We start from the raw sequence: 19,906 nt of genomic DNA on the forward strand, positions 1-19,906 counted from the left end.
GGTGCATTCCTCAAAGCCTAGGCAAATAACTACATTTCTCTATGTCTTCTTCTGAAATGTGATTTAAAAATAATTGTTCTAAGCAATGGCATAAACAAAACAAGATACAGTGTTGTGAGAATGGAAGGTTGGGCTACCCTTTGCCACTTTCAGGCAGAGGTGACTTAACAGCTCATTTAAATCTCTATTTTCTCCAAAGGTGAACAGACTTACCAAACCTTAAATTTGGTACAAAGTTCCACCAGAAAGAACACATTAGCAGTCTGCCTTGGAGTCAAACAGGGTCTCAGCCAATTAGATTTACACCCTTCAATTTACTGGGTCAAGAAGCCTCATGAGAGCAGGGACCCACTCTCAGGAAAGTGGATTCCACTGAAGTTTTAGTGATCATTAAACTTTGTCACTCTGTTTTATCTGAAATTTGCAACTTAATATTAACCCCAAATTTATGACAGTATAAAACTTAAAAATAGAATACCCTGTGAAAGAAGTATTCTTGTGCCTGAATATATCGAAGTTGATTGACTAGGTCATTTTCCTTTGAGAATAAAAGAAATATAAAAACGTGCCTGGTTCTGTTTATCCAGTGGGATGAAAAGCACAAGTCGCCAGGACTCAGCAGTCTCCTTGAATTAAGCTTCTAAAAAAGCTTCTAAAAAAACACACATCATTTGGAAACATTGTTAAAATGCAAAATCAAAGCATAGTCTTTGAGCTCAAAAGCCCAAATATTTCTCTGTGACAGAAAGTTTATTTTAAAAGTTCGCAGTAAAAAAGGCTGGGCGAGGTGGCTCATGCCTGTAATCCCAGCACTTTGAGAGGCCTAGGTGGGTAGATCACCTGAGGTCAGGAGTTCGAGACCAGCCTGACCAACCTGATGAAACCCCATCTCTACTAAAAAAAAAAAAAATACAAAAAATTAGTCAGGCGTGGTAGCCCATACCTATAATCCGAGCTACTCGGGAGGCTGAGCCAGGAGAATCGCTTGAACCTGAGAGGCAGAGGTTACAGTGAGCCGAGATCGCACCATTGCATTCCAGCCTGGCCAACAGAGCAAAACAAACAAATAAACAAACAAACAAAGTGACCTGAGTGTGTTTTACAGAATTGGTAAATTCCTCCCACCGGGGGAAGATGATTTGACGCATCTTCATACACCATCCCCTTTACAGTTGACTTTGGGAAAAGCAATGCTTCCAGAAAACATACCTTGGTTCAACTGTCAAGAGTCTGAGCTCTGGGCTTCATGGGCACTGGGGCTTATGTAGATAGCAGCATATGTTTTCTTGTTTTTTTTTTTTTTCTTTTTTTTCAAATCTCAACACAGTATGATGTTTCAGTCTTAAGTTTATCTGGGAGTTTTTGCCAGTCCCGAGTCAGTGGGCACCCTGTAATTTGCGGCAATCTCATTTGTGTTGCAGAACATAAGTGATCACTTCAAGATCATTCCGCATAATATTTTACAGTACATTGCTTATACCTCTCACAGCACATCCCTAGACAGACCTCAAACTTTGGGCAAATATCCATGTTAATCCATTTTATCATCTATCTCTGGATAACAATGACAATTGTAAAACACAATATTCTAAGTAATGACTACAGCGTGCAACAGATTTGGAAATAAATGCTCAGCGATAATACCTTTCTGGTTGAAACACATTTCCATTGACTCATGAAACAAATCTCTGAGATCCTAAGTACTAATAATACATAATTAAAGGACACTGTAGTTCTCACTTCTAAGGCCATCTCCCTGCCTAATCTCTAGCTGATTTTCCAGAATATACAGAAGCACTGCAGAGGATTTCCTCAGTCTGGGATCTTGAAAACTCACTTATTTTATGCTTCAATCTGCTAACAAATACTTATTTAGCATTTGCTAACTCCCATCAGGATTGTGCTAAATCAGCCCAAAGGGAGATGGTCTGTGTGTCAAAGGAGAGGGAAAAAGTCACACATGAAACCAAGCAATTCTTTGTGTCATACACTGTGGTAAAACTGCTAAATTTATGTAAATTATTACTCACAACAATCTTCCAAGGTCCATAACTACTATTCTAATTTTATGGATAATGTCGCCGAGACTCATAGCTTCCTCAGCCAGTAAGTGAGAGAACTAGTACTTGTTTTTGAACTTGCTTGACTTCTATTCTACTATACTTAACTCAAGAGCAATGAAAAACAGAATCTCTTCACCTTTCTTTTTTTTTGTTCTGATTGCTTAAGATCCTGGCCTCTTGTTCTTTCAATTTCTTCCATTTTTTTTTTCCTTCTTCTTCAATTTCAGTTTTCAACCAAGTTCAAAATATTCTGGCAAAAATTAAATTCCGCATTAGAATGTTTCCATAAATTTTAAATTGTGCAAAAAGTGATAAAACTAAAATGAGCTGGAAAAAATGACTAATAAGCATCTCCTCTTATACTTTTTACTTCTATTAAAATCAGTTGATTATTTTACTTTTTAAAAATTGATTCTAAAGTACATTCCTTTTCCAGAGTCTCTGCATTACACGTACTCTTCTAGATTTAATTTGTTAGAAGTTTAATGTTTACTTTTAAATGTGTGAATTCTTATTAGCATGTTAATAAATAACATGTAATGCCTGTTAGCAATATTTCTGTATTTGCCCATAAAGTAAAATAGAAAATAGTACCTACAAGAGATTCAATGCCTTTACTACATTCTGGTTGTAATAGAAATCCCTAGTTCTCATTTCACTGTGAGAAAAGAGCTAATAAATTGGTCACGAATGAAACAGGGATTGAAGCACAGAGGCCATATATGGTCTCAGTGGTGAATCTCAACCCCTACAGTCCAGATCCAAAAAAACGGGGACCAGCACAATATAGGTGTCATTTAGCTGCAGAATATTAAAGCTAATTAAGTTTAGGTCTTTGCTTTCCTCAGTCCTTTTTTGTGCTGTTTCCCCAGTGATACTGACTGCATGTGCTTCAGCTGCCCTGATGTCAGACCCAGAGTAAGTAAGGAGTTGCAACTTACTTAGAAAAGGCATATGGCCACAATATAATATCCCCTTTATTATATAGTGAAATAAATATAAAAATGTATACAAATAATTTTTTTATTTGGACATTAAATTTTATTGATACAGTATGTTTTATTACACTGTTACCTAATGTCTGTTAAAAATGAGGTTCTGGAAGTCTGTTTTGGCATACTTTAAGGAAGGGGCTTCAGAGCAGTTACCCAGTACATCCCCTAACCTCTACCATGCAAAACCACAAAATCGCCCTGATGCTAATAAAAAAAAGAATTTATTGTCTCTTTGCTCTTAAAACCTCACTGTATGCATATGGTATTTCCATTAGTTCCATTTTGCTGAGCTGTTAAGTAGAAAAAATACACACACGCACACACACACACTCATGATTTTTAATTTGATTTTGAGGTTAGTATAGACTGTTTTGAGTCAGATGGAGCTGGATTACAGACCAGCACCCCCTCCCCACCCCCCACGTTTAATCACAACGTGAACTTCAACACAATGTGTTTGAAGTCTATGTTCCTGACTTTAAATGAGTGAAATTAATGATATCCTCCTACTGGAAGTTTTTGTGAACATTAGAAGTAAGAACATATGGGTCAGGTGCAGTGACTCACACCTGTAATCCCAGCACTTTGGGAGGCTGGGCGGGTGGATCCCCAGGTCAGGAGATCAAGACCATCCTGGCTAACATGGTAAAACCTCGTCTCTACTAAAATACCAAAAATTAGCCAGGCGTGGTGACGCACATTTGTAGTCCCAGCTACTCACTCAGGAGGCCGAGGCAGGGGAATCGCTTGAACCCAGGAAGCGGAGGTTGCAGTGAGCCAAGATCGTGCCACTGCACTCCAGCCTGGGTGACAGAGCAAGACTCCGTCTCAAAAAAACAAATAAAAAATAAGAACATATGTTAAAAGTACCCAATGCAATTTTGGCAATTAAACTTACAATAAATAGTTTTGATTTGTATGGTACTGGTAATATAAAGGGATGCTTTCATTAATAGACATAACACATACCAGTGTCCCTTTTGTTCTTGAAATTAAGGAAACCCATTCCTGTCCCAGGATATTTGCATCTGCCTCTCTCGGTAATACTTTTCCTTTAGTTCTTTCAGTGGCTGGCTCATTTCTATCTTTTAGGTTTCAGCTCAAATGTTACCTCTTCATAGGGATGTAAGCTGACCAACTTGTCTAGGTAATTTTATGTTATGCAATATTATTATTGCTTTAATTGTTTTCAACCAAATAAACATGTAAAGACCATTTTCAGATAATGGGCCTATAACAACAGGTGCCTACCTGGACTTTGCTTACCTGCTTTAGAATGAACTAGTTTAACGGTTAACTGGCATAGGGAGAGTCTAATAAGAATAATTTTTTGAGTTTTTCCTCAAATAATACATTTCTGTTGGTAGAATTTGAAATAATTTGGTAAATGGAAAGGAATTATAATTGTGAGTAATCAGACTTTTCTGATCTCCTACAACCACACTGTATCAGCTTTCCGTTATCCACAGGTAAGGTTGTGAGTGCTGAGAGTAGCTGTCATTACCAGTGAAAACTGTCCAGGCAGAGCTATTAACAAACTCTCATCCAGTTTACTCCTTCATTTATAGACTTTGGAATTTAGGATCACTTACTTCCAGGGATGATTTTGAAACCTATATAGTTGAAGATGCTTTGAGCTAAATCACTACTCTTTATTTACAGTCCTGAAAAGTAAAATGTTTTAAATTTAAAGTAATAATTTCCCTAAAATTTCTGACTTTAATTTGGGTAAGAATTATTTGGGGGACCATTTTAAAAGTACTACATCATATCATTTTCTCTAAAGGCAGAAATTTAGAAATTTGTTTGAAATTATTATAGTCAAATTAGTGCTGTTTTTATAGCTATTATTATTTATAACATTTTCAATTACTTTAAGATGATAGAGCGTTCCAAGTCTTTTTCATAACTCACATCTCTCTCAAACAGCCGAAGCTACTGTTTAAACTTCCACCTTGGGAAGATGCTAGTCAGACTGCAGTGAGAAATCAGAGTGAAGCTCAATTGGAAGAAAAAGCAGTTAAGTATTTCATAGGAATATTTAGGATATTTGGAACTGAATAGTTAACACACATCTGCTTTATTTTAGTGCATATAGGATAAGTCAGCCTTCATGTATGCTTCCCAGAAGTGCAGCTAAAAACTTAATTGTTGGGTTTTTCTTCCCTCGTTGTTCGTAGAAAGAAGAGTGCACCATTGATTATCAGAGGGCGGATAATCTGAAGTTATTTTAAATTATTTAGCTACATTTCCCTTCTTACCTGTGCGTGTGTGTTGGGAAATGGAGATTAATAATAGTTTTAATCTCAGTCAAACTGATTTAAGAAGCAAGAAAAAGCTACCCCATCTCAGCCATTGTGTTAGTTTAAGACTTTCTGCTTCGACGTTGATCATCCTCATCAGCGGTCCCTCTAGTGTAGAATGCTGAGAGGTAACTGAACACAGAATCACATGGAAAGAATATGGGAGTGATGGGAAAGAAAGAGTCTCCATTACAATGTTCCTTGTGCATTGGTTCCTGTAAATGACTCTGCATGTAAATTATGTTGTGGATTACTGGAATTGCCCAAAGGTAAGTCATTTAATTCCCAAGGTGGACTATTTACTTGCAGCATTTAATGACTCAGCTGTGTGACATGCATCATAGTCAACAACCCAGTGCTGTAATTCAAAGACTCAGGAGAACACGGCGTGGGAGGAAGGATTCTGTGGTTATATGGGTTTCTCTGTAAACTTTTTCACCTAGAAGCCCAGGAGATATGTGCCCTTCGGGGAAACGAAGGAGATGTCAGCCTCAGGGAGTCTCATTAGACCAGCTATATTCAGTGGCAGTCAGATGCAGAACGCTTTGTGTACCTGAAAATGAAGCATACCCTCTTATTTCCCACAAGTTCTGCATGACACAAGCCTGCTCGTAAATTATGCCATAATCACTCTTGCAATATGATTTGCATAGTAGTTCAGAGCATATTCCATTGATATATGACTAACCTCACAACTGGCATCATGTACTTTATTTTTGTTAATGTAAATCCTTGAAAAATATACAGTGTGCTGGTTTCTGAGTTGTTGGCCTTCTCCTGGTACTCCTCAATTCCTCTTTCTCCATCTCTTTGTGGGGACAGTTAGCATCTGAAATTGCACCGGTTGTCCTTTGCATTGCCCCTAGCCACCATTATAGTCTTTATTTTATCTGCAAATAATCTTTAGTTGTTCTCCAGTCCAGATGTCACTCACCTTTGTTACTTGTTATGAGGAGTTTCACTGGAGTATTTGACAGTCCCTGGAGAAAGATAATTCTGTCCCTTGCCCTTCATTTTGTCTGTAGTGATATTCTATAGCACACACCTATGCAGCATATTACATTGTACTTTAAAGGAAGAATCTTGAAATGATTATTTTAAAGGAAAATAAGAAAAAGAAAGCTCATTGCTTTGCTTTGTGATTTGAAATTTAAAGGGTAGTCTCAGAATTTTTGGTGTCAGTTTCATACAGCTACCTAGAAGTACTTACAGGGATTTTAAATAAAACCCTACCTTGCCTCTCAGGCTGTATTTTCCAGTCTGAAATCTGTCCAAGCAAACCAATAGACCCCCATTTCTGTATCTTTCTCTTCATCTTCTTTCTTTACCCCACTTGCATTTTTCAGCCCACAAACCCATACACATACCCCACTTCAGTATAAATACAACCACAGCCTTTCCTGAACAATGTCAAAACTGAAGTATAATGGTCAGTAATCTCCTCATAATGAAACCACAAACTAAAACACCAACCAGAGAACACAGCAGAAGAAAGCTACAGAAGAACAACTGGCTGCCCTCAGGTCTCTGACAAGGCAATGGTAGTAAATGAGAGAACATATTGGAAATGTGGATCACCCACTGTGAGTCTGTTTTTAAATCCTGTGATTGTTTCTGCTTGTAGTTCTATCAGAGATTTGCCACACCCAGGTTGAAAATCAGGCAACAAGAACCATTACTGGGCCTCCTGTAGGCTAGAACATGACATACCACTTTAAATTGGCTTTTCTTCCTAAGTCAAAACGTTGGGTTTTTTGTTTGTTTGTTTTTTTCTTGACAACTTTTCAGACAAAATCTTTAAGCCTTGCTGTTTTGTTTTGCTTTTTCTTCAATATGTGTGTTGTGTTACTTTAGACGCTGAAGTAGGTTGTTTGAAAATGCACATAAGCAGCCAGTGAAATGAATTAACAGAAATTGACCACAGGTATCTAATGATGGTTACAGTGAACACAGGATGATTGGGAAACCAGTGCAAGCTGTTCCAATGCCACCCATCCTGGAGTATTTGATGTATACACTAACTTCTTTCACTGACTTGTAATAGATAGCATACAATTTTATATATAAATCACAGACGCATTTGGTATATTCAAAGCCAACTTGTGCTATATTTTAAAGCTTTTTTGATGTTGCTACATTGAGATAGTGATTTTTATCTCTATTTTGTTTTAATTTATTTTAAATCACTATATGAAATGCTGACCTTTTGTGTGTGATGATTAATCAAAGCCTTTTCCTTTTCATTATCTTAAAGTTTGGCAAAGAATACCATTTTAAATGTATTCAAATAATTTCAAATAAAATGATTTCTAGCTCTTTTAATTAAGAATGACTGACAAATTTTTTAAATGTAGTGGATTGTCATGGGAGAATGCTGAGGAGAAAATACATACATATTTGTATTTCATTCTATAGGATTTATTTAGGAAGTAGCAGGTAAAATGGGAGTGTGGATTAAACAGAGTTGACATTGGAAGGAAGAACGCCATGCAGTGGTCTCTTTGGGTGAAGCTGAGTGGCTTTTTCTTCCAGAAGACAGGCTTTGTATTTTACAATAGTGATGGTAGGGAGTCCTCAATGTGGGTATGTCCATCATGGTACCTAAGTCCCAGAGAAGTTGCCAGAATTATTCTATACTCTTTAAGCTTCTAAGACCTGGAAAAGGTAGAAGACTCTTGTTACGTTTTTATGCCAGTGTTATGCTTTTTCATATGCTAATGATATATTTAAAGCATTCTTGGAAAATGCTGATTATGATAAAATAAAGTCACTACACCTTTCAACTGTACTCACCAGAGGCAGAAGAATTCTTATTATTTAGACCTATGAGCTTCTAATTCATCTCTGAGATGTGATGGATGAATCGATGTGGCTGATTAGCTCAGCTGAGTCAGATAAACTTTTAATGATTAGATATTCTGATAACAAATCATCCATTTAATGCTCATTTCCTAACAGCCTACAAATATTTGCTCATCTCCAGTGATATTAATGAATTTGCCTTGGTCCATTCCTAAATTCTAAAGTACACTTCACTGTGGTAGTAAATGAATATATACAGCTTAAGGCTAGTTACAAACTGTATCCACCCAATGGGTTCACCTTGCCAGCTGCTTAGATAGAGCCTATTTATCAAGACAGGGGAATTGCAATGGTGAAAGAGTAATTCACGCAGAGCCGGCTGTGCAAGAGACTGGAGTTTTATTACTCAAATCAGTCTCCCCAGGCATTCGGGGATCAGAGTTTTTAAAGATAATTTGGTGAGTAGGGGCTCACCAAATTACCCTTAAAAACTTGGGAAGTGGGGAGTGCTGATTGGTCAGACTGGAGAAGGAATCATAGGGGGTTAAAGTTCAGTTATCTTAATGTCTTCGGTTTTTGGGTGGGAGGGCAGAACTGGTTGGGCCAGATTACTGGTGTGGGTGGTGTCAGCTGATCCATCCAGTGCAGGGTCTGTAAACTATCTCAAGCACTGATCTTAGGTTTATGCAATAATGATGTTATCCACAGGAGCAATTTGGGGAGGTTCAGACTCTGAAAGCCAGAGGCTGCATGACCCCCAAATTGTAATTTCTTTTTTCTTTTCTTTTCTTTTTCTTTCCTTTTTTTTTTTTTTTTTTTTTTTTTTGAGACATTGTTTTGCTCCTGTCGCCCAGGCTGGAGTACAATGGTGTGATCTCAGCTTACTGCAACCTCCACCTCCTGGGTTCAAGCAATTCTCCTGCCTCAGCCTCCCGAGTAGCTGGGATTACAGGTGCTTGCCACTACGCCCGCCAAATTTGCATATTTTTTAGTAGGGACAGGGTTTAGCCATGTTAGCCAGGCTGGTCTCAAACTCCTGAACTCTGGTGATCCACCTACCTCAGCCTCCCAAAGTGCTGGAATTACAGATGTGAGCCACTGTGCCTGGCCTAAATTTCTAATCTTGTAGCTAATTTGTTAGTCCTGCAAAGGCAGACTGGACCCCAGACAAGAAGAAAGTCGTTTCGGTAAAGGGCGGTTATCAATTTTGTTTCAGAGTCAAACCATGAACTGAATTCCTTCCCAAAGTTAGTTCAGCCAACACCCAGGAATGAACAAGGTCAGCTTAAGGATTAGAAAGAAGCAAGATAGAGTCAGTTAGGTTTAATTTCTGTCACTGTCATAATTTCCTCAGTTATAATTTTGCAAAGGCAGTTTCAAAACCTCATTAACCTCAAAAGTTAAAATACATCTCTTTATAGTATACATGCTATAGGCTTCCCCCAAAATAATTTGTATATTGAGGGAAGCCTATATCGTATGGCTTTTCCTCACCTGATCTGTCAAACCCAGAACAAATTAAAACATGATGTGTAGCCACATTATTTTTACTTAGAAAGTGTAATATTCACTTATTGGTAAGAACAGCTGTTAGCGCCCCTCCGTTGTCATTCAAAGTCTATGCAGTGACTACATGTACAGTCATTAAGGGCAAAGATTTTTAAAAATATTTGTGTCAATTTAGGTGTTTCGTGAACTTTCCCTTTCTTAGAACTAAAGAATAATAGAAAAGGGACTATCCAATCACATGTAAACAATAGCAGCAAAACAGGCTTTTTCCCAGAAAGCTCTTTTCTTCCAAGTATTTGAAGAAAATTTTTCCTTTGTTTTTTGTTTAACACTTCACTCCTACTTAGAATTTTACATTTTTACTTCTGCCCTATAAGAGCCCTTAGTTATAGTCATAATTGTTTATTTCTTTGTTACTGAGGTTATTTATCTAGGCATGTTTCATAAAGAAGAAATAAATGCATTTAGTGTAATATAATAATTTATTTTTATAATATTCTTATGTCTTATTTTAGGTGTTTTTATTTGGAATAAAAAGACTTGGGCTGGGAGCGGTGACTCACGTCTGTAATCCCAGCACTATGGGAGGCTGAGGCGGGCGGATCACGAGGACGGGAGATCAAGACCATCTTGGCTAACACAGTGAAACCCTGTCTCTACTAACAATACAAAAAAAATTAGCTGGGTGTGGTGGCACGCACCTGTAGTCCCAGCTACTTGGGAACTGAGGCAGGAGAATCACTTAAATCCAGGAGGCAGAGGTTGCAGTGAGCCGAGATTGTGCCACTGCACTCCAGCCTGGGCAACAGAGTGAGACTCCATCTCAAAAAAAAAAAAAAAAAAAAAAGACTTGGCGGCCCATGGGTAGGCTTCAAAGAGTCTGCATTACCCCAAAAAGTATATATAAAATTATATATGTGTGTTGTATATAATGTACATTTTCCTAGGGAGAATGTCAAGTTTTATTAGACTCTCAAAGTCTATTACTACAAAGTAAGAGCCACTGATTTATTAAAACCATCTGAAATGGCATGGAAGTATCTTCATTATTTCCTGGAGGTGGTCTTCCCTCTCTGCTTCTCCTACCTCCTAATGCCCTTTCATTGTTCTAGCAATGCTTTTCTTTTCAGGATTAAGTCTTGGGAGCATGTTGAGAGTGGGGTTCAGGGATTGGTGGTTTGGAAGTGTGGGTGGAGTAATGAACCTGCAGATTGAATTTAAATCTGTTTAAATGAAAATTGTAGATTAAAGAAAAAGGGGGAAAAATTACAAAGGCAGCTCTGGGTAAAATGGGAGAGATTATGGAGATATAATTTATTTTGTTGTAATTATATGTTCATTCTAGGACATATACTGGCTTTTTCTTTTTTAATCATGAAGCATATCAAAGCTACAATAATGACCTGGGTATGGTGGTTCATGCCTGTAATCCCAGCATTTGGGGAGGCCGAGGCAGGAGGATTGCTTGAGCCCAGCAGTACAAGACCACCCTGGGTAACATAGTGAGATCCCATCTCTACAAAAAGTAAAAAAAAAATTAGCTGGGTGTGGTGGTGCACACCTATACTCCCAGCTACTTGGTAGGCTGAGGTGGGAGGATCACTTGAGCTTGGAAGATAGAGGCTGCAGTGAGCTCTGACTGTGACACTGCACTCTAGCCCGAATGACAGAGGGAGACTCTATCTCCAAAAAAAAAAAAAAAGAAAGGAAAGAAAAGCTACACTGTTCTAGGCTTATTTTCCGCTGAGAGTAATGATACACAGTAGCATAATTTTTTATATAAAACAGTGTCAGCCATAACCACTTAAGTTTTCAAAATGCATTTTTTAAATTTTAAAATCAAGTAAGAAGTTCATAAAGACTAGCAATAATTTCTGTTTATTTACAGTCTACAATTGAGACTGAAAACTATAATTTAGACAGAATCAGTAATTGACTACAATGGTTGGTACCTTATTAGCTGTTGTTGTTTGGCATATTGAATTATTGAAAGTCAGGTTAATGAACTAAATTTTCTATTTCTCTAATTTTCTCATGTTTTTTGGCATACAATTTTTTTATTGAAAACTATCTCAGTACCATTTTTGAATAGAGTAGGTTATAGGAAACAAACATAACTAAAGTGGATTCAAATATATTTATTTATTGCACTTTGGGAGGACAAGGTGGGCAGATCATGAGGTTGGGAGATTGAGACCATCCTGGCTAACATGGTGAAACCCCGTCTCTACTAAAAATAAAAAAAAAAAAATTAGCCAGGCATTGTGGCAGGCACCTATAGTGCCAGCTCCTCGGGAGGCTGAGGCAGGGGAATGGAGTGAACCCGGGAGGTGGAGCTTGCAGTGAGCCAAGATCACGCCACTGCACCCCAGCCTGGGTGACAGAGTGAGACTCCATCTCAAAAAAAGAAAAAAAAAGTGTATGTATATATGTGTGTGTGTGTGTGTGTGTGTGTGTGTATTTGACCTTCATATTTCAATAAAATGGAGTTGTCTTGACGATTTGACTCCATAGTCACAAAAACTAGGCACATATTTCCTTTAAAATAAAAAATTAAGTAAAATGAAGGGACTCATACACAACTTACAATGCTATCAGTTTGTCTTTGCTAAACACCAAGATAGGAATTAGGACAGACAGTTTAATTCTGTTCTGTTTTGACATTATATGAAAATTTAAAATATTAAAAGCAGCTCTAGGTATGCTTTTAAAATATGTCAATCTTAACTAATAACAACCCACAAACCCATGGTATAAGGTAAACTTAAGGCTCAAATAGGGCTGTAAATATTTTCAGCCTTCCAAGATGGTTCATATAAATATGATACTGCCCAAAGGCTGTTTCTCTCTGTATAAGGCATCTAATGAGGTTCTGTTCAATCTGCAAAGGATGTTAAAGTATTGCTGAATGGTTTTTGTCCCAGATGCACAATGAATAAGATGCCTGGCAACAATAGATCAAAACCCCCTTGAGGCATCATACGCATTTATTATGAAGTGCTCAAATGTGACAATATACAAGTCACCAACAAAATAGCAGTTATTTTATGAAAATTATGAGGGTAAGGGTGAGGCCCTCTTAAGTATGCCAACAAAATGCAGTTAAACAGATTATATTGCTAGAAACAGTCTGCTTTGGGCTAATTTTGCATAATGTATTCATTTAATTCATGCCCACATAGCCAAATATTTATAGGGTGGAAATGTTCAACTGTTTCCCAGTCTGATTGCTGGAAGTTAGTTTGCAGAACTCTTTAGAAGTGAGCCTTCTATTTCATGTGATACTGAGAGAATGCCAGTAGGGGCCGAGTTCATTCTGCTTCTAAGTGTCATAGGTCTATGTGGGTCCCTGCAGGACCACAAGAGACCTGGGCTGAGTCATTCTATGCACCATTTTTCTCTCTTTACTTCTTGTATTAGTCAAAGTTCTCTTAGAGGCGTAGAATTAGTAGGAGATATATACACACACACACACACACATATATACATGTATATACATATATATACACACACATGTATATACATATATATATGTATATAAATGGGAGTTATTAAGTATTAAGTTACACGATCACAAGGCCCCACAATAGGCTGTCTGCAAGCTGAGGAGCAAGGAGAGCCAGTCCAAGCCCCATAACTGAAGAACTTGGAGTCCAGTGTTCGATGGCAGGAAGCATCCAGCACAGGAGAAAGCTGTAGGCTGGGAGGCTAGGCCAGTCTCCCCTTTCACATTTCTCTGCCTGCTTTATATTCACCAGCAGCTGATTAGATTGTGCCCACCAGATTAACAGTGGGTCTGCCTTCCTCAGCCCACTGACTCAAATGCTAATCTCCTTTGGTAACACCCCACAGACACACCCAGGATCAACACCCTGCATCCTTGTATCCAGTCAAGTTGACACTCAGTATGAACCATTATGCTTCTTTAGATGATTAGTTAATTTTATTTTTAAAAATCCAAATTCCACATATTTCCTCTAGTTCTTTTATTTTATTTTTATTTTTTTGAGCTGTACTCTTGCTTTGTTGCCCAGGCTGGAGTGCAGTGGCATGATCTCAGTTCACTGCAACCTCCAACTCCTGGGTTCAAGCAATTCTCCTGTTGCAGCCTCCCGAGTAACTGGGATTACGGGCACGCAGCACCACACCTGGCTTTTTTTTTAATTTTTAGTAGAGACGGTGTTTCACCAGGTTTTTCAGGCTGGTCTTGAACTCCTGGCCTCCTGTGATCTGTCCACCTGAGCCTCTCAAAGTTCTGGAATTACAGGCGTGAGTCATTGCACCCATCCTCCTCCAGTTCTTAAAATGAGAGAAAACAAAGACAAATGGCCTCGGTCCTCCTTAAAAAGGATGATTTTTCATTTTCTTAAATCTTCACACTCTGCTTTGTCTCAGATTCAGTCTTTATTTGGTAAAGACTTCCTGTTTATACATGTCACCTCTGGAAAGACTTGAGAATACAACTATGGAGTTGAGAATACAAACATTTTCTTAATCATTTAACTTTTGATGCACTGTTATCAATGACCCCTTTTTAAAGCCAATCCTATAAACATTCTAAGATGTTGTAGACAATGAAGGCCTATCTGGGCTCAGGATTGGCTGCATGTGCCATATCTTTCTGATTTATTTTCCTGCCTTGTTTTCAATAATGATTTATTCATTTATTTTAATTGATGAAGATATGTCTGAATTTCACCTTGTTGTGGAGACCACCTTTTTCACTGTATACCTAATTAAGAGCTAAAATATGTGCTTAATTCCTTGTCTATATCACTACTCTTGTCTAGTTGTGATTCCTTATAACATTTTATATCCTTATAAATAATCTTACCATTGCAAAAGTGGTAAGATCTATTCCTTTCATTGAATTGTAGTATTTACTCTTAAACCCTATAGTCCTAACACTAAATGAGATGAAAAAAAGTACAGTCATTCTTTGATGACTATTTTTCTGTTATAGAGATCATTCCAAGTAGTTCTCATTTTTTACATTTTTAAAAAAATTATTAATAATAGATGGTAAATAGAATACCTGTAAATTAAGTAAACTTGAAACAATTTTTAACAGCCTTCGTTTTATAATTATATATTATGCTTTCTTTGCAGGACCGTGTAATTGCATTAGAAACGGTAAGTTGGGGCATTTTCTTTCTCCTTGTATCAGAATTACTGCTGTCTCCTGATGTGGATTTCAGAGCACACCAAAGGAAGCAGTTTCAGAAATCATTTCTAGAACTACATCTAAGGTGTCAAAGGGGAAAACAAGCTAAACTGTATCTAAAAGGTATGTGGCTATAGACTTTAAAATGAAAAAAATTAAATAAAAATATGGGCGTGCTTAAGTGGTCACATCTCTCAGTACCTCTCATGTCAAGATGTACTAATTTATGAAAAATAAATGAAATCAATGCTTGGTATATTTTTTACTGTATTTCACAATCACTAAAAGGATTGGTTAGTAAGAAACTGAGATCAGGTTGCTATTTATCTTTCATGTCTAAGATTTTAACATTCTTGGTTTTTATAAACATTTTCACCCACCAATGTCACAAAAAGAATAATGAAAGCATGCCAACTTTTTCTGAATAATCTTACTTGTAGGAATGTACTATTAAGAAATAATTTTTCAAGCTCATAGATGTAAAGACTACATGCATACAATATTCACTGAAAAATTATTTTTGGCTGGTCACAGTGGCTCACGCCCATAATCCCAGCACTTTGGGAGACTGAGGCAGGCGGATCACTTGAGGTCAGGAGTTCGAGACCAGCCTGGCCAACGTGATGAAACCCCATGTCTACTAAAAATACAGAAATTAGCTGGGCATGGTGGTGAGCACCTGTAATCTCAGCTACTCAGGAGGCTGAAGCAGGAAAATTGCTTGAACCCGGGAGGTGGAGATTGCAGTGAGCCGCAATCACACCACTGTACTCCAGTGCAACAGTGCAAGACTCTTCCCCCGCCCCCAAAAAAAGTAAAGGAAAACCAACTTATTGTCAATAAAATTATGGTTCTGTAGTGTATGGAATTTTCACCCAACATGCCACAGTGGTTATGCAAAGGCTTATAATATTAAATGGAAAAAATTTCAAGATATAAAATTGTATATACTTTAATGATGAAATACAGGCATAAAGAAAAAGAATGGAAGAGAGTAAGCAAAACTCACAACAGTGATAAGTTACACAAGAATTATAGATTTTAATTTTATTCCTTTCTGTTTTTCAAGTATTTGATGAAACACTATGCAGCCATAAAAAGTCAGGTTTTCAAAAAAGTAAATATTACCATGCTAATATATGAAAAAGTGATAAAGATATGTAAAGAGTGATAAAAATATTAAATGTGCATATTTTACATTTAAAAAGACTAAGAAAATACATAAAATATTAGAAGTATCTTAGTAGTGGTGATTTTTTTTTTCTTTTTATATTTTTAACAAGCAGGAAAAAATTATTTAGATAATAAGGTTAATAAAAAATGAAATGTTTATTTGTGAGTATGAAGAGAGGAAAGATGATTATGGACCACATTTCAGTAATATGCAAGCAAGTGATTTTGATTGATGGTGTCCCGACCCTATGGATAAATAACTTCTTCCTGAGATTTAAATGGGCCATTTAGAAAGTACACTATTCTCAGTTTCAGTATGATGACATTGTTGGTGAATAAAATGTTTAATGTTCTTCCACATATATTTTACTTACCCCTAGAAAGTGACTTGCCAACTGAATTTGGCCTGCGAATTAAATGCTTTTTAAAAAAATCTGAACAAAAACGTAATTGTTGAGTTTGAAGACCTGGATTTGGTGTACAAAATGCCGCTTATGCAACACCTAGCAGATGACTTCTTTCTTGTTTTCTTCATCTGTAAAATGGTTGTGATTAAAATTATTTTATCAGGTTGCTTTAAGAATTAAGAGAGAAAATGCATGTGAAAATATTTAGGACCAACAAATGTTATCGTTACCATTATGTGATTGCTTGTTACTTCTTATTTCATCATTTGAATTCTGCCTATATACTATGCAAAACTGAAAATGGTATCAGCAACAATGACTATTTGTATTTGTTAATATTTTTTATCTAACCTCTTCACTAACAAAGTACATAGGAATAGAATCATAAATGTCCTATCATAAAGGTTCCCATAAGAATAAAGGTAAAAATAAATAGTCGTCATGGGAAAAGTAAAATTGATTAAATGGACTAGGTTTTAAACAGCAGTAGTTTTTTGATAGTTTCAATTTGAAATAATTATAAATAAAACCATAAAAATTAAAATGCTCAGTAATAATGTTAATGATCAAATATTATGAAGTCCTTTGATTTCATATGACATTTTAAGGGACAGATTTTAATGAACTTGGTAGACTATTCAACTGATAAAATACTTTATAGTTCATAAAATCAAATATGCTGAAAGCTGTCTCAAGACCATTTATTATTCTCTCTCAAGTCAGGGCTTAAAACTTAGAAAAATGTTGGTCCATATTTGGTTGAGTTGTCATTAACAGTACCGGAAGTGTTGCATGTAGGGCATATATCATGGTGCTATCAATCTGCAAATGTTTGAAATTTCACCATTCCATTAGGAGTATTTACAGTAGATTGATTGTAGCAGTCCAGTAGTTACAATACCTGAAAAGAAGATCACCTTTTCATCATAATAAGAAACTTGATTTAGCTTGCCACCTAAGCATCTGTCTGCTTAGGTCACAGTCACATGCCCATTTTTCCCTGTCTTCCTCAACTTTTCCCTCTCTTTCTTTAATAGCAGGTAAGCTCCTTGGATTAGAAACTACATTTTATTTGCAAATGCATTGCCAGGGTCTGTCAAAAATGTTTGATGTATAGTAGACAATCAATAAACATTTGTAGAATGAAAGAATGACTGTCAAACTGCAAGTATCTCAACCTCACATAAGACTGTACTTAGGAATAAACAGCACTGGTCCAATAGTTGTGAGAAATTCCCCAGAAACATGGCAATGTATTCTGTATTTCCTAGAATTCCTGGTCAATACTATATTCTATTTGGTTTTCACAGAAGCTCTAACCATCTTCACTAAATATTAATGTAAATTTTACTGGGATGGAACCACCTTCAGCCAAAACAGAATGGGTTGATTCCCTAAATAAAGCTAAGTGATCATATGAGGAAAAAAAACCTTGATTGAGAGCCCCAGCTCATGGGCCAAGGATGGGACTCAGCAGTGGAAATGTATTGGGCTCAATATGGGGCAGTGTGTTGATGCCAAGAAAGAAAAAAGGAAAGTAAATTGTGATCAGTGCCTTCAAGGAATTTGTACTCTAATTAGGTAAAGAAGACACATTCATTTAAATGAATTAATGATGAAAGATAACAACAACAACAAAAAAATACAGTCCATGAATGAAAAAGATAATGCATTTTCAGAAGCTATTTTTGAAGAAAAGATAATTGTAAAGAAAACTGAGGCATCATTGTGATCTGGGTTCATTGTGAAAATGATAGATTTTACAGTTTGAGGACATGATAAGGAGCTTAAATTTATTTCTGAAATATGAAGAATCAGTAGTCAGGTAGAAAGAGCCAGAGAAGACCTTTCATATTGGAGATGTAATCAAAGTCTAAGACAGTAATGAACAAAAGGGTTTGTTAAAAGGATTTTTTAAGGTAAAGTCATGACTTCCATACACATATAAAATTAACTTGTAACAAATGTGTTTATTTAACTCATTAATTAATGAGGGAATGAACAAGAAGTTACAAATGACTTAAAGGAGCATTTAAACAACCACACATATATAAGCACTACAGAGTGCTGAAATGTATTTTAAATAAAGGCAAAATTGACTTCTTCTACAATGAGGAAGGAAAATCAATGGAACCCTACCAGACAAAATTTATTGTCTGTGAACAAAAATTATTTGTATTGTTATCAGTTATCTGCAACTCATAAAGTTATAAATAACTCAAAGATGGTGAGAGCACAGAGATCCCACAGAATCAGAAAACCGAGACAGGTGTGCTAGGCAAAAACTAGGTCTTCACTGAAGATACCTAGTAAGTTTCTGTTCCATTTCAAAGTCTTTTCACATTTTTTCCCTGTAGGTTCATAGGAGATAATGTATAGAGAGATAGATAACAGTTTGAGAGAGTAAGAGGGGTCATTCTGGTGTTCTGAAATACAAACCAAGCAGTTTAGACTTGATTTTTTTATATCAGAGTTTTATATCTTTTACATCAGGGATCTTTTATAACAGAATCTAAATAGGTCCTTCCCAAATGTTAGTTCATACTGGTCAGTACTAGTTACTGAAACACTCTGTTGGGAAGGATTTTTTTCTGTTTGCTCTTCCAGAAAGAGTGCTGTAATCACCTTACATTTTCTGCCATCTGCATTTCAAGGTTGGGAGGTAGGAAGTGGGAGCATAGGTATTATGCCAATAGGCTGCCATTGTGGCTTTTAATGAGGGATCGTGGTGCGCTGGATGGGGTCTATAAATGTAGTGACAGTGTGCAGGACGGTGTGGAATAGTAAGAGACTGCAAGCAGGAAGAGGGAAAGTGCACATTGGAGGGAATCCAGCCTTAGAAATGTGCTTGGAAAATTAGGAGTAGGGGCAGTTTGGTGCCAGAGCAGAGGGCATGCAAAGGCAAAGTGCATACCCTTGTTTAGAGAAAGGAACTAGCAAACTTAGTAAGTGGGAGGTCATGGGGGAAAAGAAAATATAGATACTACAGTAAGGGTCCTTTCAGGAAGTGAAAGGGATTGTAAGGCAATTCACTTTGGTGATATAAATGCAGTTTTTCATATCACCCTTTAAATCTGTCTTTATTTTCATTTCTATTAATACTGTGATAATGTTGATTCTCATACCTTTGTATTAGTTAAAGTTGGAGAAACACTCAAAATAATAATGGGTTAAGTAACATAAAAATTAATTTATCTCATGTGCTAATGCAAACATAAGCTATCCATTGGCAGGTAGTGTCCCCATGGTGTTAGAACGCTACGTTCCTTCTGTCTTTTTGTTTCTTCTGTCTTTTGCACCATGATCCTCAATATGTTGTTACTCTGTCCTCATTATCCAATGCCTATGCCACCTCTTGCCCTTATATTTGCATACTAACTAGAAAAGTGAAGGAAAGGGAGGGCATGTAAACTCCCCTGTAGTGGAAACTGAAAATAGTGGAAACTGGAAGTTGCACATACCATTTCTGTTCATATCCATGGACCAGAAC

The 19,906-nt window shown here is 36.8% G+C and overlaps 1 protein-coding gene across 3 annotated transcripts in view; it reads left to right on the forward strand.

The window, feature by feature from the left end:
- The window catches only part of CEP128 (centrosomal protein 128), a 504,131-nt gene that overhangs the window by 419,294 nt on the left and 64,931 nt on the right, over positions 1-19,906 (forward strand). For 2 of the 3 annotated variants that reach the window (XM_023185111.1, XM_023185121.1), the window contains 2 exons: positions 4,988-5,077; positions 14,782-14,805. In XM_023185111.1, the coding sequence (XP_023040879.1) occupies positions 4,988-5,077; positions 14,782-14,805 (114 nt within the window). The remainder of the gene's footprint in view (positions 1-4,987; positions 5,078-14,781; positions 14,806-19,906) is intronic. The other variant, XM_026455590.1, reaches the window with a different exon arrangement.

The sequence above is a fragment of the Piliocolobus tephrosceles genome, chromosome 6 (assembly GCF_002776525.5).
Source record: "Piliocolobus tephrosceles isolate RC106 chromosome 6, ASM277652v3, whole genome shotgun sequence".
Classification (NCBI taxonomy): Eukaryota; Metazoa; Chordata; class Mammalia; order Primates; family Cercopithecidae; genus Piliocolobus; species Piliocolobus tephrosceles.